The sequence below is a fragment of the Selaginella moellendorffii genome, unplaced genomic scaffold (genome assembly GCF_000143415.4).
Source record: "Selaginella moellendorffii unplaced genomic scaffold, v1.0 SELMOscaffold_30, whole genome shotgun sequence".
In the NCBI taxonomy this organism is placed as follows: Eukaryota; Viridiplantae; Streptophyta; class Lycopodiopsida; order Selaginellales; family Selaginellaceae; genus Selaginella; species Selaginella moellendorffii.
In genome coordinates this window covers 1125138-1144334 of record NW_003314291.1, presented here as the reverse complement: position 1 = coordinate 1144334, position 19197 = coordinate 1125138, and the positions used below count along the sequence as shown (strand labels likewise).

At 47.8% G+C, this 19197-nt stretch overlaps 2 protein-coding genes, 1 long non-coding RNA gene and 1 pseudogene across 3 annotated transcripts in view; 2 read left to right on the top strand and 2 right to left on the bottom strand.

Moving 5' to 3' along the window:
- LOC9648869 (calcium and calcium/calmodulin-dependent serine/threonine-protein kinase) overlaps positions 1–476 on the top strand; it is a 2000-nt gene extending 1524 nt beyond the window's left edge. The window contains exon 3 of the mRNA XM_002976393.2: positions 434–476. Coding sequence (XP_002976439.2) covers positions 434–476 — 43 coding nt within the window. The remainder of the gene's footprint in view (positions 1–433) is intronic.
- A 1213-nt stretch (positions 477–1689) lies between these two features.
- LOC112348517 lies at positions 1690–4404 on the bottom strand (annotated as a pseudogene).
- Positions 4405–5464: 1060 nt separating this feature from the next.
- On the top strand, positions 5465–5937 carry LOC9648868. The gene is made up of 2 exons (XR_002993066.1): positions 5465–5773; positions 5827–5937. It is a non-coding gene; the product is annotated as an uncharacterized LOC9648868 (long non-coding RNA).
- An 855-nt stretch (positions 5938–6792) lies between these two features.
- Positions 6793–7660, bottom strand: LOC112348516 (pentatricopeptide repeat-containing protein At2g45350, chloroplastic-like). The gene is made up of 2 exons (XM_024681187.1): positions 7326–7660; positions 6793–7156 (listed from the first exon to the last, which is right to left on the bottom strand). The coding sequence occupies exons 1-2, from the start codon at positions 7658–7660 to the stop codon at positions 6793–6795; spliced, it is 699 nt and encodes a 232-aa protein (XP_024536955.1).
- Between the last annotated feature and the right edge of the window lie 11537 nt (positions 7661–19197).

Here is a 19197-nt window from a genome sequence, read left to right as displayed (position 1 = left end):
TAAATACAAAATTAATCTAAATAAATAACAACCGTTAGATGATAGAATATCCTAGAATATCCAAGCATTTTCTAGGTATATCCATTACCATCTCAAACCAAAAATTGTAATATAATTTATGATATTGTTCCATCCAAATTTTTTTTATATAAGTTTATTCTATAGTTTACTCAAAACCTCTTGTGATGTAGCTAACAACAAGGTCAAAATATGGAGATATCGAGCTCAACTGCACCCTCATCAATTAATCAGTAGTTCCATCACAATTAGAATGAAGGATCATTAGCTTAAGCCATGGGAGAATGAAAAAGAAATGTCATTTGTGTAAGAAGCACTGTTTAATAATTAGAAACAGCCACCATCAGAATTTGCAACAGTAGCAACCAGAAATAAGGGTGTAAAAAAGACCTTTATTTGTCACCCTTATGTGCAGCAAAGAGAAAGGGAAACGAGTGAGAGAAGGAGAAACCGAGTGAGAAAGCATGGTCATGGTGTCACCGACTAGAATCTCCTAACATGAGACCAAGGAATTGGAGTCTGTTGCAATGCCCTGAAACGGACACACAATGTTTTGCCTCTCTTTCTGTTCCTAGGTCACAGTTATTGTCATGTGACAATAACTATCACATGAAATTGATTCGAAAACCGTGTGGGAAAACATGGCGGCCCTCCCGCCAAGATCTAGGCTGAGATTCAGCTACAATGCGGGGAAGCTTGGCTATAAACCTTCTCTTGGAGAACTGCTAGATTGCCAAACAAAATTCTCTCAGAGATGTTACAAACACTCCAGGATGAACTACTATTCACATCACTGATTATTTCTGCTCGAAAATGAGTTTTTCTGTTTCAAGTGTCATTGTTCCTAAGGAAGAAAGGTGATCAGTCAATGCAGCAAATCGATTTATGTCTGCTTGGAAGCTTTTTTCTGTTCGAGCTCGCTCCACATTGGCACCTGTGGAAGGGTGAAACTAGGAGATGAAAACAGACATTAATCACAAAATACCTGCAAATGCTTGAGCATCCTTTTATCGCTTTTCCTGACATATAGAAGCATGCATGCCTTCCAGCTCAAAATGGTCAGAAATGTAAATGCAGCTTAAGTTTTAAGAAGCATTTCAACCAAGGACATAAGAAACTTATTTTCGTGCTCAATGAAACTATGCCCAGCTAGTTTTTTGGTTTTTTGCTGGTAAATAAAAAGCCCTGATTAATAAACAACGAGCACAAGATCTGGATTGGACTTTGGAAATCAACAATCGGCTGCAAGAGTTCGGCTGCAAGTGGCACGAAGCACACGCGATCCAGATCATCCAAGGCCTAGACTAATGCAATATGAACTTAAAGCATAGCATGGGGAAATTCTCATGACTCGGAGCGGTGGCAAAAGGGACTCTTTTGTATTTGGCAGAAAGCCTGCGCAAGAAAGTGAGTAGTAGTGACAAGACGAGAAAAGTACATAATACCTTTAAAAAGTGGAGTCTGCAAACACTCCGGCAAAGATCTCTCTCAATCGAGCATCTTTACTTGACATCCTAGGAAGAATAATCTAAACAATACCAGGCTTCTTTCCAGAGACCGATCTTAAGCTTCGTGTATCGTTTCCAGTCTTCAGTCTACACATTTCCTTGAATCCGACTGGGAGACCTGTCAAGTCAAGAGGAGATCTTAAACGATGGAGCATAGATAGAGTTGGAGAGAATATCAGCATTGCAAAAGATTTAGAAAGAACCCTAAATCCAACGGCGTAAATTCAAAGAGCTCCCGCCAATAGATAAGATCTTAGCTTTCATAAACATGAGCCATCAACAAGTACGCTGACGATTCACCCTCACATCCATTCCAACCAACGCATCAAATGCTTCACTTCCAACTCTCGTGTTCTTCCACTTCCTACAAGCGCTCAAGATCGTCATCCAGGTCACGACACCCGCTTGGAAAGGCATCGATCTCACAATCTCCAGCGCCTCCTCCAGATGGTTTGCTCGCCCCAGCATATCAATCACGCAGTGGTAGTGCTCTCGCCCAGGAGCAATCCCATACTTCTCTCTCATCGATGCAAACAATCGTTTCCCTCGCTCCACAAGCCCGGCATGGCTACACGCGGCTAGCACACACAGCAGGGTCACACCACCCGGCCTCACGCCAGTGTTCACCATCGCCTGGAACGTCACAAACACGAACTTCACGTCACCTTGGCGGCCATAGCCGGACACTAGAGCCGTCCATGCAACCACGTCCCGCGCGGCAACCATGGAACCATCAAAGACACGCTGAGCGTCGGCCATGGTAGCCATAGAAGTCGATCAAACCGGTGACCACGATGGTATCGCCCTCCAGTCCATGCCGGCAAATCTCGCCATGGAGACGTCGCCCAGCTTTGCTCGAGGCGATGGATCCGCACGCCTTGAGCGCCGCCGCGAGCGTCCACGAGTCGGGCTCCACTCCCTCGTCCACCATCGCGAAGAACACCGCCAGGGAGCTCTCGCCATCGCCATTCTCGGCGTAGCCGGAGACGAGCCCCGTCCATGACACTACATCGTGGCTCTCCATTTGATCGAAGGCCCTGTGCTAATCCTCCATGCTTCCAGCTCGCGAGTACATATCGATCAGGCTGCTCGCCACTAAAAGATCTCGATCACACCCGGCTTCCGTAGCTCGAGCATGAACAGCCATGCCTTTCTCCAGGCTCTCGATCTTCACAGCTCTTCCATCGAAGTCCCTGGCTTCTTCTCGCGATGCCAAGTGATTGCAAGCCTTCACAGCAGCAAGGTAGCTCAAGCTATTCGCCACAACGCGCGGTTCTTCCCTGTGCATGGCCGCGAGTAGCTCGAGCGCCATAGCCTCGCCATCATTCTCGGCATAGCCCAGCATGATCGCGTTGTACGAGACCACGTCCCGTGTAAGCATCGCATCGAAAACTCGCCGGGAATCCACCATAGTTCCACACTTCGCATACATGTCGATCAAAGTGTTCCCCACGAAAACGTCCCTAGAATCACAGCCACCGTTCGCAGCTGCGAGGCGATGGATCGCCATTCCAGTGGCGAGAGCGCGAAACTTTATCACACTTCCGCCTTGCTCCTCCTCGGCAAGGCTGCTGCAAGCCTTGACCACTGCCACGAAAGTCCGAGCGTTTGCATGGTATCCCTGGTGAACCATGCGCAAGAAGAGCTCCACCGCCACCTCGTTCTCGCCATTGTCACCATAGCCAAGTATCAACGCCGTCCACGAGACAACGTCGTGGCTGGCGAAGCGCTCGAAGATCCTCCTCGCATCCTCCATACTCCCACGCTTCGCATACAAGTATGGTATGCGCAAGTCCGCAAGTCACGAAAGCATCCGACTCGAATCCACTCTTGCGAGCTTCGCGATGAACAGCCATGCCGGTCTCAAGAGCTCTCAAGGCTCTCGCGCTAGATGATCCTTCCTTCGCCGCCATAGCCAGGCTCGAGCAAGCCTTCACCGCGGCAACGAAAGTCCGAGCGTCCCGCGGGCAATCCTCGCGTTCCATCACCTGGAAGAGCTTGAGCGCAGCTTGGCCATCGCCACTCTCGGCATAGCCCAGCATGAGCGGCCACCATATTCCTCCTCTCCATGCTCTCGAAAACGCGCCGAGCGTCGTCCATGCCGCCACACTTGGCATACATATCGACGAGGCAGCTCTCCATGAAAATGGATCCGCACCTCCTCTCCAGCGCCTGCGAGTGGATCGCCATTCCAATCTCCAGCGATCTCATCTTCGAAGTCGAGCATACTTCGCTACCTCTTGGAACTTCTTCTTCCTTCTCAGCCGTGGGAATGCTAGAACATGCCTTAGCCGCAGCAACAAAAGTTCTGGAGTTTGGAGAGCAGCCCTCGTCGCGCATCGGCGAGAAGAGGGCGAGCGCCGCCAATCCATGGTCGTTCTCTGCGTAACCGAGCATGAGCGCATTCCACGAGACAATGTCATGGCTGGGCATGGCGTCAAATACCTCTCGCGCTTCGCCCATGAGGCCGCAGTTGGAGTACATGTCCACCAGGCTGCTGCCCACGAAGAGATCGCCCGCCACTCCACTGGCTATGGCGTCGGAGTGGAGCTCCCGCCCCCTCTTGGCATCCCTGGCCTTGCTTGCCTCCTTGAGCGCCGCCAAGAGTGTGGCGATTCCCTTCGTCGATTTCTTTGCCACTTTCCAGCTCCTGCTGGTGGTGGTGGTGGTCGAAACGCCATCGCTGTGGAGCATCGCAAGAAGAAAGAATCTCTTAGGAGCCAGAGCCAGTTTTTCAATGTAAGTCAATGTAAAGTCAACCATGTCAACGCAAAAGTCAACATGGGCTAATGAAAATGCCCAAGCTGGGCATTTGGAAGCTAGAAGAACGTTCTAATTTCATGAAAGAATATTGTCAGGAAAAAAACATATTACATATCTGCACACAAGATATGCTTCTTTACTTTAGACAAGTGTTCGATTCTATGCCCAAAGAAGATCTCCAAGCTTGAGAATCCGTAAGTGTTGCAAATGCCCAACAATGGCATGTGTAAAGGCCTCCGCCCATCACTTGGCTTAAATCCACCTTATCTCCCTTGGCCAGATCGCACAGCACAGCCGAGGTAGTGCCCTGCACGTCCTAGGAACTCCAAGAATCCCTTGCCAGGAACCCTAAATTCCCAAATTTTGGCAAAGGTTTCGATATCGACCAGCTCTACCCTCCAGAGAAGTTCCAGACTGTGCTGTTCTTCGCGACTGGCTCTGGTATCAGGTAACGTGATTTCTTCTTCTTTTTTCTTCCATCTCCATTCGTTTTTTTTTTTTTTTTTTTTTTCCTTTGTTCTTGCTATGGTAGACATGATTTTTTCTTCTTTCCACTCGTTTCTTTTTTTGTTCTTACGTAGGCATTTTTTTTCTTCTTTCCACTCTCGTTCTTTCATCTCTTGGGATAGTTTACGTAGACATGATGTTTCCTTCTTTCCACTCGTTTTTTTTACTTGTAGTTCGCTATCTTTTGGGATGGTTTACGTATGGTTCTTTCTTTTTTCAGGACAGTTCGATTCGATCACTTATAGAGGCCGGAATTGACGCGAACAGGAGGAGCGATGTGAGGGTCTTTACAGAATGGCATATCGGGTACTCTTCTTTTGTTTCTTTTTCGGTTGTCGATTCTCACTTATCTCTACGATAGGACATGGCGTGAGCATAATTCCCATACTCTGGCAGACTGATGGGAGCTGGATGGGCGAATCAGGATATGTCCAGGTATTTTTATTCTCACTGTTGTAGACATGATTCATTGTTTTCTCCTTTACACCATCTCTCATTTAACTTCGCTTTATTGTGCCACAGGCAGCCTTTTCGAAGAACATAAGTATTCCAGATTCCTCTCAAGTTGTTACTTTTCTTTGGCCACAAGGGCATGCTCAAGGTAGAGACCCTTTGCTCTACCTTCACTGTGATGTTTTTATTGCAGGATGTGACTGATCTACTTTGGTTCCACAAGAGAAGATCATCTTAAACTTCTAAGCGCAAAATGTAACTTCGCTTTACTGTTTTTTCCTTCTAGTGGTTCGGTCCTATGATGCATAATTTAGTAATCTCACTGCGCTGCCCGTTGACGTTGCACGTCGTTGCTCCCGGTCTTGGAACCGGTTGGAGCAGTGCTCGTGTAACTAGAATACGGACCAGTCGTATGAGGAATTGGCGTGGCTGAAGGACATGTTTTTGATTCACGATTCCCTGGTTGACTTCTCCCTCTTTGCAGATACAGAGTTCTTAACTGGAGCGAGACAATTCATTACCTGGTATGACAAGTTTTTCCATTTCTTTTATGCTAAACTCTTCTTTTTTTTGGCAGACAAGGTAGCAGCACGAAATAAGGCTCGAAAGCTTTGTACTATAGTTCTCTCACTGTGACGAATCAAACCACAGCGGCTTGATAAAAATCTTTGGTGAATCGGAGTCTGGGTGGCACTTGGCAGTTTTGTATATATCTTTTTTTCTCTGTCTCACATTTACCTCGTCCATCTTTCTTCACAGGAGGATAGTGATCCCGTTTGGGCCCCTTTACTCGTTTTCCCGGACTCTATAAAAATATCCACTGGAGAAGTGCCATCCACAGTTTAGACTTTCTCGGTTCTTCTCTTTGTCTACTCACATTTCGTTTTTTTTTCCTCCATGGATAAGCAGGGAGGATCCTTTCTCAGCGGAGACAAGGAGAGCGAGAAGCCAAAGACGGAACAACCAGGCCATGGATCAGGCACGGAGGAGCCAAAGAAGAGCCGCACGGAGGAGGCAAAGAAGACCAGCGGCGAAGTTCCAAGCGACTCGGAGCTTATGGGAAGCGCCAACGTCCTTCCAGACGCCGCGAAGCAGCAAATGGGAGGAGCAGGAGCTAAGAAGGAAGGTGGTGGTGGGGGTATGGACACTGCCAACCCCAACGTTGTCGTGGACATTCGCAAAGGCAAGCCGTTTGGGAAGTGCTTGACCGAAGTTGCTCCAGAGAAGACAGAGGCCGCGGCGGGAGAGCTCAAGGCCGCGGAGGGGAAAAGCAGCGTCCAAGACAAGGCTGTGGATGCTGTCCAGGAGAAAGTCGAGGCGGCCAGTGCTCCGAAGAGCGAAGCTTTGAAAGGACCATAGATATTATATAGGATCACGTATATAGTTTTATAATTTGGTGCCCTTCGACACATGATATATGGCACGTGGAGGAAGATCTTTGTTTCCTCCAATTGTCTAGTCTAGATCTCGAGATGGGCAACTGCGTCTTAGCCCAATTGCTTGATCTCTGGAAGTTCCTGGACGAAATCTAATTTGTTTGGCTCTAGAACAGTGTCAGGCAGCTCAATTGCTCGATCCCTGGAACGAATGGCATGTTGTCGAGGAGATCCCGGGCGAAATCGAAGTTCCCGGCTCGAGCCAGGATGGCCACCATGCACCCAAAGTGGAGCTTCTCCGGCTGGATCGAGTAATCGCTGCGCATCGACACGAAGTAGCTCCAGCCGGCATCCGGGGCCACACCTTGCAAATTCGCGGCCCACAGGAGATTCTCGGCGTCCTGGCCGCTGGTTCCGTGCGCTGCGAGCATCGTGTTCCAGGGCACGACGCGATCCGGGACTGCGTGTGGCATTGGCATTGTCGCGAAGAACGAAATCGCTTTCTCCAGATGCCCAAGCCGGGCATATGCGCTGAGCATCAAAATCCAAGACACTGTATCTCTTACCGGCATCAAATGGAAAATACACTGCGTTTTTTTCGATTTTTCTGCTCAATGCGTGAGCATCTAGCATAGAATTCCACGTGATTATGCTGCATTCTCGCATAGATTAGAAAATTGTGCTAGCCTCTGCCAAGAACCCTAAATGGGCATATGCTGCGAGCATGGCAGTTGATAAAACCACGTCTTTCTGGGGTGACGAGGCAAACAGTATTCTTGCGTGTTCTATCTGGCCGCTCGATCCATACGCAGTGACCATGGCAGTGTAGGACACGATATCATGATGGCTCATCGAATCGAACATGGAAATCGCCATTTCCAGATGCCCATTCTCGGCATATGTTGTGAGCATCGTATTCCATGCAACGATCTTCTCGGGAATTAGATCGAAGAAATCTTTGGTTTGATCGATAGGGCTAGAGTTCACGAGCGCAGAGAGCATTGCATTGTACGAGATGAGATCTCTACACAGCATCAAGGCGAAGAGCTCGATCGCGAGGGCATGGCACCTGTTATGGGCGTAGGTTGTGAGCATCGCGTTGTAGAGGAGGGGGTTCTTGGCTGGGGTTTGATTGAAGAGGCTCTTGGCAGATTTCACTTGGCTGTCGTGCAAGTAGGCGGTGATCATCAGATTCCAGGATGTGAAGCTCTGCTTTGACATTTGATTGAAGAAATTCTTGGTGCTGTGGATGTTTTGACTTTACTCATGCGATTTGTCATTTCTCATAAGTATCTTAATGTTTAGACCTTCTACTATAACAACATTAACAAGATATTGTTGATACTAAAGTCTCCACCTAGGAAATGAAGGTCACCACTTTGAACAATATCAACAATACTGATAAATGTAACCACTATTATTACATACCCAACAATAGACATCACAGTTATAACTATGTTTTCGTCCTTGTCTTTGAACTTGGGCGGCAATAACATCCACCTCCATTAAAGCTCTATTTCGTTAAAGTGGGAATTGTCATTATCCCACTTGTAAAATAAGGTTTCCAAACCTTTATATAGTATATAAATATAACAAAATTCAACTGCATTGAGGCACATGCCATTTTATTTTAAACAAGGAAATGTCTACTCAATCACTTCTCACTGCTTCACCTCTCTCTTCTCCTTGTCATTGTCGTCCAATTTCTTTCCATCCTTTTAATATTGGCTCAGTTGCTCCGAGTCTAGGTGGAGCCCAAGTCCCCATTCAATCTTTACTTTCCCCTTATTAATAAAACAACTTCGTAGACTTCCAATAACATGCTGTAACACTTCTAGTATAATGCAAATCCTCTCAAAGAATTGTCTTTTAATATTAATACAATGGCATGGAACCCCATGCCATAATAAGTTACATTTTTAAATAAATACATGCCATCTCAGACTGTTATTTTTTGCCTCCAACGCCTATACAATAATCTTGGAATTTCATCACTCTCCACACTATCAGGATTTAAACCCAATAGTAATGCCATCTCTTCTCTAATACGTCCACGCTCATGTTCAGTGGTCGAAGAACCCATCCGGTTGAGCAGATTATGGAGATGCGGATAGTGCTTGGCTAGACAATATACATGCCATAAATGATGACTGGTGTCTGTCCGATCAAATGGCTTCTGATATACCGTTCCATCTGCCATTTGGTTGATTTCTGCAGCCACCTCCTGGACTGGCCGGTTCTCTATCACCATCGCTTCAAGCCGTTTTGCAAGGTCCCCCAGAACATACGGTTTCTTCTCCCTAGTTTCCATACTGCAAGAGATGGGGTGCACTGCATATGTGTGCATGTTCGCTGCAGTTTTAATCGGCGAGTCATCGATGATGAGGATTTCACTTGACCTAGCAGTCCGGTTCATCACTACAGCCTCTGCCTTGACGAAGATGGGCTTGCTACCCCTCACATGGACCATAGTCAAGCAATCCTCCTGCGTTAGGAGAAAGTCAAATGGTAATATTACTCGCGTCTGATCGTGCATCATCTGTAGCAACGTTAATGCATTGTGGCGCATCATGGATGTCCAAACTCCCAATTGCAAATTGAACCCGGCCCTCTGTTTTAAGTGTCGCATGGTCATTATTAGATCCCGCAGTTTCTCCCGTGTGATTAATGTGAATCTGTCTCTTTTGACCAACTTGCGACCGCAGGCTTTGGAGGGTGCAGTGACATTCGAGGACGAGCCACGCTCATGGGAGAAAAGGACACCGTTCAGATCAAAAATGATACAGTACTTTCGCCGTGACTCTGAAATGAAATGCGTTAGCATAAAAAATGGTACAAGTCAATTTTACCATCTACAATATTAGCGAATGGTGCTCCCGATGGTCGTTCAGAGGGTTTTGGTCGAGGAAACGTGAAGGGCGGAAATACTCTCCTCTGCAATGTGGGGTCAATCGCATCCGATGGCGTGTGGGCACATGCCATTTCAGCTGTAGACTCTGGTACAACTGGCTCAACAGTGGCATGGGGTGGTTCCGATGGCGTGTGATCACACGCCATTTCAGCTGGTGCCTCCGTTGGCAAAGTGGACATGACCGAACAGGCAGCAGGGGCGGTGTAGGGAGGTTCCAACGGCGCGTAGTCAGACGATTGGGCACACGTTGGAAATGAGGATACGACCGGCTCGGCGGCTGGGGCGGCCTCATGCGGGTCCAATGGCGCCTGGTCACCGTCAGTTGGATACGTGGACAAGATTGACTCAGTGGTATGGGCAGCATCAAGTGGAGCGTGGTCAGCTTGCTTGGCGTTGATATGGATAGTAGCCTCCACCAGCTCTGATGACTCTTGCAGGCAAGTAGAGTCCACTGGCGGATCCATATGCATGTCCAAATATCTCCCTTCGATTGAGATGGTATCCTCCCGTGCTACTAAAAACAAACTCATTAGCACATTGAATCGACTATACTGTATTTACCATCAACTGCTATTGAGGAACTAGGACCGATATCACTTGGGCGCACTGCTGATTCTGAAGGATTGGACATACGTTTCGACCCTTGCTTGGCACTATCCTTCCTCGACACTAAAGGCTAGAGTTTGTATCTTAATTCAACTGAATAATCTCTACTTACCATTTGCTTTGCAACCTACATGGACAATGTTAGAAATGGTAAAAGGTTAGGAATGGATGTACTATTATTTACCTGATGGTTTGTCTTGTATGACCTTCCTCCGCTGCTCTTTGGCCACCTCAGGCTGGCCATCGTCGTCATCATCATCGTCGTCGTTATTGTGATCGTCACCATTGTGAGGACCATCCAAGTCCTCTTCGTCCGCCTCTTCTTCGTCCTCCTCTTCTTCGTCCTCCTCTTCGTCCTTCTGCTCTTCCTGCTCATTATCTTTCTCTGGCTCCTCATCCCCCTCTTGCATTTCTTCCATAGGCTGCTCAGGCTGGATTGCTTGTTTTTCCAGGACCATCTTGGAAAAATCATCTGGCCGAGTCTCCATCTCAAAATACAAGACATCCATAGCCTGTTTTAGTGCGTGACCTAGGACCGTATCCTCACCCGACTGTCTTAACATGGTTTCTGCACGTTCTTGCACCCTTCGAAGACGACGAGATGAGAAAAACGTGGCCCTGACTTGAAAAGCATCCCTCATCCATTGTACCTCTCCATTGAGATTGGGGAAGGGGAGTCCGCCATAGGAATCTGAGTCAGAAGGTGGTGACTGGCTCCTTTCACTCAGCCCTTGATCTGCAATGAATGGCATGAGCACACACGCCATAACCGCGAGGCATTACCTATCATCTTTTCGTTGCCCTTCTTCCTTTTCGAATCAAACGCCTCTGATCCCGACGACTGTCCAACGTGCTTTCGCTTTTTATGACCACTGTCAGTTTGAGCTTGGCTGGTGCTTGCCTGTTTTGCCTTTGAAGAAGTGTCTCCTGCAAGGAATGGCATGAGACCACACGCCATTGCAAATATAATTTGTACCTCCTTTTTTCCTATTGCTTGTCTGTTTGTCCTTCTTCGACGCGCCACCAGTGCGCTTTTCAGTCCTCGTGTCTGAATATTCACAACGATCTATAATCAAAATGGCGTGAGGCCTCACGTGACCTTACCTTGTGCAGGTTGTGACCTCGGCCTAACATCAGTAGCTGTTAACGCCGTTTCAGCATCTGGGGGTGGCCACGCTCCTGCATACAGAGCTTGTGAGATAACATTTAAACTTAAAGTGCGTACTCACCAGGTTCGTAGAGAAGATACTGTTTTTCTTTGGCAACTATAATTATATGCTCCATTGAAGTCACCTCTTCAATGGAGTTTGTCACCGCAACACACGGGACACCCTTGAGTAGTGCGGCTCGAAAGAATAGTCCGCCGCAGTTGTACTCGACAACGCATTTGCCCTTGGAGTCACCCGCTATTGCGTTGAAGACCTAGCTGAGCATTTCCCATGCTGCACCTGGAGCTTTCTTTGGATTCGAAAGCTCCATAGCCGTCTTCAGTTCCTCAGGCACGGGTAAATTGACCTCCCTCAGATCAATTCGATCGGCTTTGTTGAACGAAGCTGGGAAGTCACTCCAGTCCCACTCTGCTGCAGGACCAATAACAAGGGCGACTGTGAAGATGCGGACATTCGTCGGTATCTTCTTCTTAGCCATTATCCCATGGATCTCCCGCATCTCCTTGCCTTTCAACCGAGCCTTCACCTCGTTCAAGGCCTTCCAGAACTTGTGATAGGATTCGGAGTCGTAGATCATATAGTGGACTGAAGATTCCACTTCCGCAAGTCCCACCATTAAGTCAATGATGGAGCTGACTTCGTCTGCATGAGTGATCTCCTCGTTTGTGAAGTCCATCACACAAAAGATGTTCTTGACCTGCTCATCTCCGCGGGAAACGATGCTCCTCCACCTTTGATCCTCATCCGAATTCACGTATACCCGGTAAGGTTCTCGATAGGCCTCTGCTGCGGGGTCGAGCTGTTTCTGAAGCCGGCGGTCGACATCCCTCTTAATGAAATTTGGATACTGATCCAACTTCTCAGCTTTACTTTTCGTGGCATCCTGCAGCAGATCGATGAACTTGGGGGCCCCCTTCACGTACTCGTCGATGTCTTCATTTGACAAGTCCAGCTCTTCCATCATCTCTTGCGTGGTGTCGATGCTCACCCTCGCCACGGCCACTTGCTCGAAGATCCAATCCTTCAATAGCGCACGAGCTCTCAGAGTCGTGCACAAGTCCTCGTATGTCACAATATGGCCGGGAGTCATTTTGGTCTTGTTGAAGACTACCTCACCAAGTAGAAGAGCATTAGCCACTGTCAGAAGGTCGTCGTCGTCTAGAGACCGCGAGAAATGCAAGGCGTTGAGCTTCAAATCATTGGGCTTCCGGCCGTCCTCCACACCCATTGAGTTTAGCAACTCCCCGTCATGGTACCTCCTTAGCACATCTACCCATTTGTCAAAAACAACTTTTGTCGCGAGTAGAATGTTATGGATGCTGAGTGTGTCATTGACCCCCAGTGTTTTCGAGAGAAGACTCGAGAATTCCTGCAATGGAAATGGCGTGAGGCCACATGCTATGCCACATGCAACGAGGCTTACCTGCCAGGCGCTAGTTGCTAGTGCACGTCCTTGTCCTGGTTTTTGTGGCTTCTTCAGTTGAACCCAGAGCTTCCGTGTTCGTGCCAATGTCTCGTGCAGACCCGATTTGTAGCACGTTTCTTGCTTGACATTCTGCGCGTGGGAGATGTATATGATAGATCGGAGGGGCGAGTTGCCTTTTATCAGGCGGACAACTCTTGTCTTGAAGACTTTCTTCACCTCCTCGCCCACCATAATATCCACAACTATCTGTTGCATCGCCAAGCTAGAATGCTGCCCGGAGACGGCATAGAACCGGATGTTCTGATCGTCCAACACCTTCCTATTGATCAAGTCTGGAAACCTCGTCTCGCCCTTCATTGTTCGGTAGTAGGGGATCACGTCTGCGATGTCGGGTGTTACTGGACTTGCCAGCATCTTCTGCTTCAGTTTCTCCACCCACTCATCAGATACTAGCCTGTGGTTGTATTTGCTTTGGATCTCGATACGGCTCACGTCGATTGTATATACTTTGTTGGAATAGTAACAAGTACTATTATCTGCGACGATTTTTGCTGCCTCTTCTTGCTCTTTCTGCTCTTTGCAGCTCTTCTTTTTGGTGGGTGTAGTGTTCGAACCCGAGGCAATGGCATCACCGAGTAGCTTCTTTTTTGGAGCAGCAGAGTCGGACGTCGGCTTGAGCTTGACCACCCTTTTCTGCTTCGGGGTAGTTTCCAGATCGACCCCCTTCCCCTTCGCTTCGCAAACTGGAGGCACTCTCAACGGCTCAATGTTGGAATATAGTTTTTGAACATCGCCGTAGGTGAGGTCCGTGGATTCCATGTGATCTTCATAAACCCGCAGCGTCTTTGAAATTGTGGGCCTCCTGGACAACCTCTCCCTAGCTCCCTCTAGGAATTCCTGCCGCTGCCCCCCTCTGGGAAGCCGCTAGGATGTGCAAGGTGGATCTTGAAGGCGGACGCTGTCTCTACCACAAGTGCCAGTCCATATTCTTGCATGGAACTGCATGGAGTGTCTGTCACTTGGATGAGGATCCCCATGCATTCTTTTCTCCCACCATCTGTGTTGTACAGCATCAGATCCTCGCCTTCCATCCCGAAAGTCCAACTGGTGAGCTCCTCCCCCTTCTCTGCATCCACATTGACAGTGGCTGGAAGAAGAACGCAATTCCTCGCCTGTTCAAAAATGCACAACAATTAGAGTTGACAGATGAAAAGCTAGCAGCTGGAAATAACGTGAGGCCACACGCCATTCACCACTGCATCAGATGTCTTGAGGCTGCATCCTAAGATGGCGTGAGGCTACACGCCATCTGTAACCGGACTGCACTCGAGAGCCCAATCGGTGCATGCCAATGTTGCTACTGAATGGCATGTGGCCTCATGCCATTTTCTACTTCGTCTAAAAGACTTACCATTTGAAGCCGAATGGAGGCCGTGACAATCGAGGCCGGACTCGCTGGCGAATGTGCACTGTGTGTGCAGCGGATCGTAGCAGCAAGGCTACTCTGCCACTTATAGTTGGAGAGTGGTGCTGAAATCTCCCGGGACGCCAAGTGGGCTGCGTGTGGGTGGTGGAGTGGGCGGCGGAGTTGGCGGCGAAGTTACAAACTGGGTGTGTCTTGAAGTGGACGCCGATGCACACGAGCGCGATGCGAGCGCGAGTGTGATGCAAGCGCGAGTGGACGCCGATGCACACGAGAAACCTGTAGAGAAGTGAGCGTGATCGCGAGTGGGAGCGCGATGCGAGCGGGAGCGCGAGTGTGATGCGAGCGCGAGCGCGAGTGTGCGAGCGCGAGTACAAAGCAAAATGCAAAACCTAACCTCACACGCGCGAAATGTCACAACGGTTGGTAATCCCGCCACGTCATCATTCCTCGGACTTGGGCGCCACCATTAATTTCTGGATTGCCGCGCGCATGCAAGCACGCAAAATCCAAAAGAAATCCGCAACGTCATCATTCCTCGGACTGCATGCACGCGAAATCCAAAAGAAAGATCATGATTGGGATATCATTTAATACCCTCGCTATATTTCTACCATGCATGATTGGATATTCCAAAGCATCTTGTATTTCCAAAAATGGCAGATGTTCAGCTAAATAAAGAAATTCTATCTGTTTCTATTTTTCTCTCAAATCAATATTATAGCGTGTGGGCTCATGCAATTTTGAACCAAAGAAACCCAAAAAACGTTGGACCCAAAATATTTTGAAAAAACCCAAAAAACCCTAAACATTTTAAACCCAAAAATCCAGGCGTCCTGTGGCGTTATTCCTTGAATGGCGTGTGGGCGCATGCCATTTTCAGGGCCAAATGCTGAATGGAGAAAAATTCCCTTTCAGTGCAAATGCTGCAAGAGGCAGATGCCGAGCACAAAGGACTGTAACTACCTCACATGACACAGATAAACTTTTCTCTATTTGGCAAAGATAAACTTTATAGCGTGTGGGCTCATGCAATTTTGAACCCAAAAAATGCACCAAAAAATTCTCGGCGTCATCTGGCATTATCTCTTGAATGGCGTGGGGCCGCATGCCATTTTCAGGGGCACATAGGAGTATATTCCTAGGATATTCTGACATGCGCGAGATTTTTTTGAGTTTTCTAGAGATCCAACCGTTAGATCACAACTAGATTTTACAGAATGGTATACAATGTCTTTCTTGATGACTCTGCAAAGAAGCATCTCAATCGGACACCACATGAGACCACACGAGCCTTACAATGTTTCAGGGGCATTTGCCATAGATCCGACCGTTATTTTGCTCCAAGATTTCACAGTTTGGTGTGCATTGACCTTTCCATCGAAACTGCAAAGGGACATCACAATCAGATGCGGGATCACAAGAAACTAACTTCACTAACTCTGGTTTCACCAAGATCTACGTAAGGAGTTATGAAATGAAAGGACCCTCTCTATTGAAATGTGTTTATGGTCCTAGGGGCATTGTGACATATCAAAGGATTTTGCATCAAGTTCTGTATTTGCATGTTTATCAAGCTACTGAATTGCTAAACCCTAAACCCTAAACATGTGGCAAATGCTGCGTGAAGAAAGATGCCCTTTCTGGGCAAATGCTGTAAGAGGCAGATGCCGAGCAGATGTATCTCAGGCTAGTGAAGGGGACGAACGAAAGCTAGCTATAAACATGACGGGATGCAAATAGATTACTAGGCTGGTCCTACGAAAATCAAAAACCATAATTGAAAACATTGAAAATGCAAAAAGAAAGGTTTATAATATTTTTGAATTTTAGGCAACCAAAGGAATGTAAGTAGGGCATGTGTTTGTAAGTTTAAAAATGCCTCAACCACTTAAATTCCCAAGTAAATAAAGCTGTTTCTATTTTTGGTACAGGTAAACTTTATAGCGTGTGGGCTCATGCAATTTTGAACCCAAAAATGCACCAAAAAATGCTCGACTAGCATTATTCTTTGAATGGCGTGTGGCCTTATGTCGAGCATTATTCTTTGAATGGCGTGTGGCCTTATATTGCCATAAATGGACGTACACACACAGCGTAATTATTCCTTTACACGGCGAATAATCTTGGCGCGGATCGCTGACATGGCATGGCAAAGTTCGAATCACTGACATGGCACAGCTGGATCGAGGCAAGGACATGATGTGACAAAGTTCAACCTCCGACAGCAAAGTCTAGAAGCTACTCAGTTTGAAATTTGTCAGAGGAATCATAAGATCTGGTTTGTCAGAGGATTTGATGTGACGTTCAAGCGTGTGTTATTTTTGAATTCTCGAACTCATTCCTAGGTCTATCATTTTTGTGCGCCGTGTTCTTGGTTCCGCTGAGCGCAGTGAGCGCTGCTTGTGTAAGCGGCGTTGTGGGCTGTGGTTTATGCGTCTACGAGCGGTTGCGGCATTGCGAGCCCCATTGCGAGCGGCAGTTTATGCGAGTGGCAGTTTGTGCGAGCGGCGCTACGAGCAGTTGCGGTGTTGCGAGCGGCGCTACGAGTAGTTGCGGTGTTGCGAGCGGCACTGTCTTTGGTGTGGCTACCGCTTCCTCTTGATATTCGGCACTTGTGCTTCCTGGTATGTTCACCATGGAATGGCTTAGGACCACATTTAGAAATGGCATGAGGCCACATGCCATCTTGGGCCCTTGCAATTTCATGGCTAGCGTATTGTCATGTATGTTTTTACTTGCCTGCAGCTGTGTGTATATCAAGATGGCATGAAGCCTCATGCCAATTTTGTGAATGCGAAATTTCATGTGGGTGTCAATAGCATGTTTGAATAATGGCATGTGGCCTCATGCTATTGAGGTTGTTTGGTATGTTATGATTTAGGCCATTCTCCAATCATTTTTTGTATGGTCTTAACTTCTTTTCTGCACTTTCAGAATGGCCTTCAGGGTTGGGGAAAAGGTTTACATTTTGAATGGTGGGAAGAGAGTTGCAAAAGGGACCCTTGTGTCTATGGATCGGAACTTTGTTATACACTGTGAAAGGCTTGGGGAAGGCAATGCTGCTGTATCAGTAGAGACTGTCTTCGATGGGAATGTGGTCGCTATTGAACGAGGAGAGATGGTCGTCGGGGTAAATGTTGTTGTTGCCTTGAAAAATCTTCAGAAGAAAGCAGATGTTGGGGACAGCGCAAGTGCGACGCATGTTCCCTCCGTGGATCTTAAGAACCGTGCTACATGGATTCAGGCAAAAGTGTTTCTAAACAACCCCGAGGGGGAGGTGGTAGCTGAGGGCTTAGCCACAGTTGTCGATCCAAGAGATGCGGTTGCTAATCAAGAATTGGGCTGGGATGATATTGGAGTTGCGATTTTAGAGGTTGTTGACACAGAAGAAAACAGTCTGACTATTGGAAGCATTGTGCGGTGGAAATTGAGGCACTTAGTGTTTGAGAATGTGAAGGATTCACAATCAAACACCACTACAACTGATGACAGAACATCTCTTCATGGGAAAAGAAAGTACACCTTCCTAAAGCGCAGCCAAAGGGATCTGAGCAACGAACCGAAAAGGCAGAAAATGGCGATGGAGGTTCGAATGGTCTCGACAGTTGCTTGTTGCAAGAGGAGGTGCTGTCAACATGCTGATTGGGATGCTATTGAAGAGGAGAGAGCAAGATACAAGACATTGTCCTGGAAGGCAGCTCGCAATTTTGTGTATGAGGCATTACGGTCATCTGTTGATGCTTCAGAACATCAGGTGGGGGGCATGGTCTTCCAGAGGGGTTTGGTCTGCATGAAGGCATGGAGAATCATTTATGGAGTCCCTCGAAGCACATTCTACAGAATCAAAACTGAGTTCGAGGAACAAAGGGTTCAACAGGCAGTCCATGGGAACGACGGTACGCACAAAACCAGGGGTCATGTTGTATATGGAGAGGCAATCTTCAAGAGGTTTGTCGAGACATGTAGCGAGCAGCAACCACATAAAACCCGCCTCTTGGAAGATGGAACTCGAGACACCCAACGAGTTCTCCCTTCCATGTATACCAAGGGGGCCATATTGGAAGATGTGAATCGGGAACTCCAGAGTAATGGCTACAGGAAGCTGAGCCAATCTAGATTTAGTAGATTGTGGAGCAACAGGTTCAAGGATGTGAGTATAGGAAAGTACTCCAGCTTTTCAAAGTGTGACGAGTGCACTGCTATCAAAATGGCTTTGTCGAAGAATTCTTGCAGCGCTCAAGAGCGAGAGACGTTGGTTAGAAGGCGGCTCGACCACAACATCGAGCAGAGAAGCTGCAGGACTGCATATTATCATAACAGGATTCTCTCCATGGAGAGACCTGACTCTTACCTCTGCATCATCCACGACAAAATGGACCAGAAAAAGACGTGCTTACCTCGACTCAATCCTGCCCCCAAGGCAATCTCTTCATCCATGCAGCTGCCTGTGTCTCTGTTTGGCATAATCGCTCATGGGCATGGTGCCCAGAACTATGGGAACTTCTTTGTACCTCTATGGGGTGGCGGGGGTGCAAACATGATGATTGCGTCCCTAGCAAAACACTTAAGGTCTCTGCAAAGTGCGCAGACTGAGCTGAACGGCCAACCCTTGCATAAGGCCCTTGTCGATCGAACCCCATACAGGGTTCAGCTGGAGGAGGAGCAAAGGCTTGCAGTATCGCGTGGGGCCCCATGCCATCCCAGTGAATATGTTGGCCGTCAGATTGTAGGGTTATCACGTGAGGCCTCATGCCATTTCGACGAGGCTGGTCGCCCGGTGAATGCACAGCCTCATCCAAACGAAGCAGAATCTCAAGGAAGTTCTTGCGGCCGATGTGGCCTTCCACCCCATCTTCTGCTCCAAACAGACAATGCTGGCAGTGAGAACAAAAACATGTACGTCTTCGCGTACTTGGCGATGCTTGTTGCCAAAGGCATATTTGAAACGGTTACACTTGGCTTTCTCATGGTTGGGCACACTCATGAAGACGTCGATGCCATGTTCAGTCACCTGGCAGAGTCCCTCCGGCGATC

Bases quoted from the DNA above. Each gene is read 5' to 3' on its own strand.
- LOC112348516 (XM_024681187.1), bottom strand. From the start codon at position 7,660: ATGCTGTGTAGAGATCTCATCTCGTACAATGCAATGCTCTCTGCGCTC. The intron at 7,157-7,325 runs GTTCTTGGCAGA...TTTGATGCTCAG, and splicing joins GCAGCATATGCCCATTTAGG to CGCATATGCCCGGCTTGGGC.